Consider the following 3073-nt stretch of genomic DNA (forward strand, 5'->3'; position numbering starts at 1 on the left):
TTGGGGGGGGGGGGGCCGAGATCGGAAAGGAAGCATTTTCCCCTCCCCGCCCCACCGCGCCAAACCAGCGCTGAAAGAGTCCCGGGATTCCCGGGGAATCCCGATCCTGTTGGATTCCCGGGGAAAAATCGCCGGGCCACTCGGGTGTTGCGGAAGGGTGCGTGTGCGTGCGTGCATGCGTGTGCGTGCGCGTGTTACCTTGCCTCTAAGACAGAGAGCAAAGTCACAACAGAGCCTTACAGCTCAATGCCTGTGCATGTATGCACCTGTATGTGGCTCTATACTATATACCCACTGTTGGCCTGATCCTCGCCTCCTTTTACCCAGAGGCAAACCTCCCATTTGACTTCCTTGGAAGCTGCCTCTGCGTCAGGACAGCAGGATCAGGCCCACTCTTACTGAGCCAGCCCTGCCACCAGCCGCCCGTGCTCATCCCCTCCCGCGGGATCTCTCTCCGTTCAGCACCTGGGGCCGGATCCGGGCACGCGAGTCAGTTGGGCCGCTGCAGTGAGCGAGGCGAGTAGTCTGCCCTGTGGTTTCTGCACCAGGGGCCCGTGTTCGGGGTTGGGGGTCGCTGTGGGGTTGAGCCACGGCCTAGGCGTCCCTGACGGTGGCAGCGAGTGGTTTATGGCGGCGGAGTCCTGCTTCCCGGCTCAGGCTGGGCTCGTGTCCGACGGGCAGATGCGGAGCTGGCGTGAAAGGAAGTGACTGCTTTACAGCAGGTTGGGTAGGCTGCGAATCTCCTGGGAGAACCAGGGCTGGAGGCTGCTCTCGGCCCCTCCGGAGTGAATCCGGAGTCACTCCGCAGAAGCCACGGGCTTGCTTGACTGCCCGAGAGCAGAGTGCGGCTCCTCGCGGACTCGGGTGGCAGCTGCCGCGGCCCCCGGGGCGGCTGGTCCTGCTCTGCGGGGCGTGAATGAGTGGTGCTGCCTCGAGGCTCGCCCCAGAGCAGGGCCCGGAGTCAGGCGGACCCGGCAGGCGGAGCAGCGCCTCTCTCCTGCCGCAGGAGGCAGCCAGGGCAGCGGGGGGTGGGCTCTCACCTCCCCCGGAGTCATCCCTCTCCTTCTGGGTCTCCCTTGCAGTGTCCTCCTGTACAGACAGAAGTTTGTCCCCGGATATCCAGGACCCCATGCAGGACGATCCCAAGGAAACAGACAACTCCACTTCCTCGGACAAAGAGACCACCAACAACGAGAACGAGGAGCAGAACTCGGGCACGAAAAGGAGGGGCCCGCGGACTACCATTAAAGCCAAGCAGCTGGAGACCCTCAAGGCTGCGTTTGCTGCTACCCCCAAACCCACCAGGCACATCCGGGAACAGCTGGCACAGGAGACGGGGCTCAACATGAGAGTTATCCAGGTACAGGAAGCCTCAGCTACAGCCCCCCCCTTCTCCCTCGCCAGCATCCTGCTCTGCTTGTAGGAGGGAATGGGCTCCGGGGGGCAAAGCTAAGGCCACTTACAACCCTTCACTCCTCCTTCCCGCTCTTGTGTATCTCGCATCCATTGGCGTTTAGGTCTCAGCTCACAGCCAGCAACTTTTCCGCGGTGACGTCACAGCCGTGTGTTTGTTGCGTCACAGGTTGTGACGTTCGTCTGTGATTTCAGCCGGAGCAGTGGGCTCTGCGGAGGAGGGGGATATCTTGTCATTTAGAAATATCTATCTATCTAGACCTGCTTGCCTGCCTGTCTAGGTGTATAGTTGTATAAAGAAAAGATCAGCCGCCCCTTTTACTCATTACTCGCTGTCCCTGCCTAAGGCTTTACTAAAACAAGTCAGCAACCTTCCTAGGTGCAGTTTAGGCAAGGGGAAACTGAGGCACGAGGGGGGGAAGGGACCTGCTGGAGATCGGGGAAGGCGGAGCGCAGACCGTGTGAGATTCAGGCCAGGTCTCCTCGCGGGGCCAAACACCACGTGCTGCCACCTGAGCCGGGAAGACAATTTCCTCTTGTCTTCATTGTAACAATAATAATCGGCCACTGTTGTTATTAATGACGGCGGCGCTGGGGGATTTCGGGCTGAAAGCTCTCTAGCCATAATTGTTTTCTTCAGCTGGAGAGTCCTCAGGAGAAAGCCCCGCTCCGTGCAGATGCTTTTAGTACCACATCAAAAGCCGGCTGGTTTCAGTGGAAGGACTTGCTTTCAGGTCCTCGGCCCCGGCCCCTGGTCAAACAAGCCGTGATGGGAGCCCAGAGAAGGGGGTGGGAGGTTAATCTTTCTCTTGGCAGTTTGATCCCGTCTCCTCGGGCAGCGCCCCGAGGGAAGCCCAAGGAAAACCTCCCACCGAGATCCCTGGGCCAGGGCAGGAGCCTCCAGCACTGCCCCGCGCTCAGGGACGCACCTGCCACGGGCTCCCGCGGCCTCCCCGGGCGGCGGGGCCGGGCACGAGGCCGGGGCCTGAGCGAGGCGGGGCCCACAGCCCAGCGCCGGCGCCGGGCAGAGTGTGCGGGGTGCGGGAGGCCGCGGGTTTGGACGGTAACACCCCCCACCCAGTCCTTACGGCCTCTGCAGCCTCCTCCCTGCCCCTGCTGGCAGCTCCACTCCCTGGCAGCAGGATCAGCTGTTCTCCGAGATCCGCTCAGTGCAGCCCTGGAGCCTCCAGGCTGAGCCAGCTGTGGGGTGGGGGGTAGCCAGGCTGTTGCCTGAAAGCGTTTCTTGGAGTGCTTCGTAAATGATACCTTCAAGAAACCCCTGAGAGCAAAGGGGAGATAGAGAAAATGCTAGCCTCAACCCCTACAAGCTCCAAGCCTCGGCCCCTACAAGCCAAGCTGGGAGTGCCCCTCTCCTGAAGGATGGCCACAAGACAATTAAGAAAGCCCATATATTCCCTCTTCCTGGAAGCACAGACCAAGTCCTCCGCTGGACGGAGGCGAGACAGAAATGTCTGTTTCCCCGCAAGCGGGTCGGGGTCTCTGGCCATCCCCTTGCCGCGGCCGGGGCAGGACGGTGGCCTGCCACAGGGGCTGTGGCCCGGGAGGCAGCGATGCTTTAGGCAAACGATGGTCTTGCCTGCCACCCCTGCGACCTGCCCTGGGAGGTGTCGGGATCTGCCTGGCTTCCCGCCCCCCCCCC

The 3073-nt window shown here is 61.8% G+C and overlaps 1 protein-coding gene across 1 annotated transcript in view; it reads left to right on the top strand.

Annotated features, from left to right (window-relative positions):
• The window catches only part of LHX5 (LIM homeobox 5), an 11771-nt gene that overhangs the window by 3565 nt on the left and 5133 nt on the right, over positions 1–3073 (top strand). Inside the window, exon 3 of the mRNA XM_019507369.1 lies at positions 1083–1360. Within this exon, the coding sequence (XP_019362914.1) occupies positions 1083–1360 (278 nt within the window). The remainder of the gene's footprint in view (positions 1–1082; positions 1361–3073) is intronic.

Source organism: Gavialis gangeticus, unplaced genomic scaffold (genome assembly GCF_001723915.1).
Source record: "Gavialis gangeticus isolate Ggan-Ray unplaced genomic scaffold, GavGan_comp1, whole genome shotgun sequence".
NCBI classification, from domain to species: domain Eukaryota; kingdom Metazoa; phylum Chordata; order Crocodylia; family Gavialidae; genus Gavialis; species Gavialis gangeticus.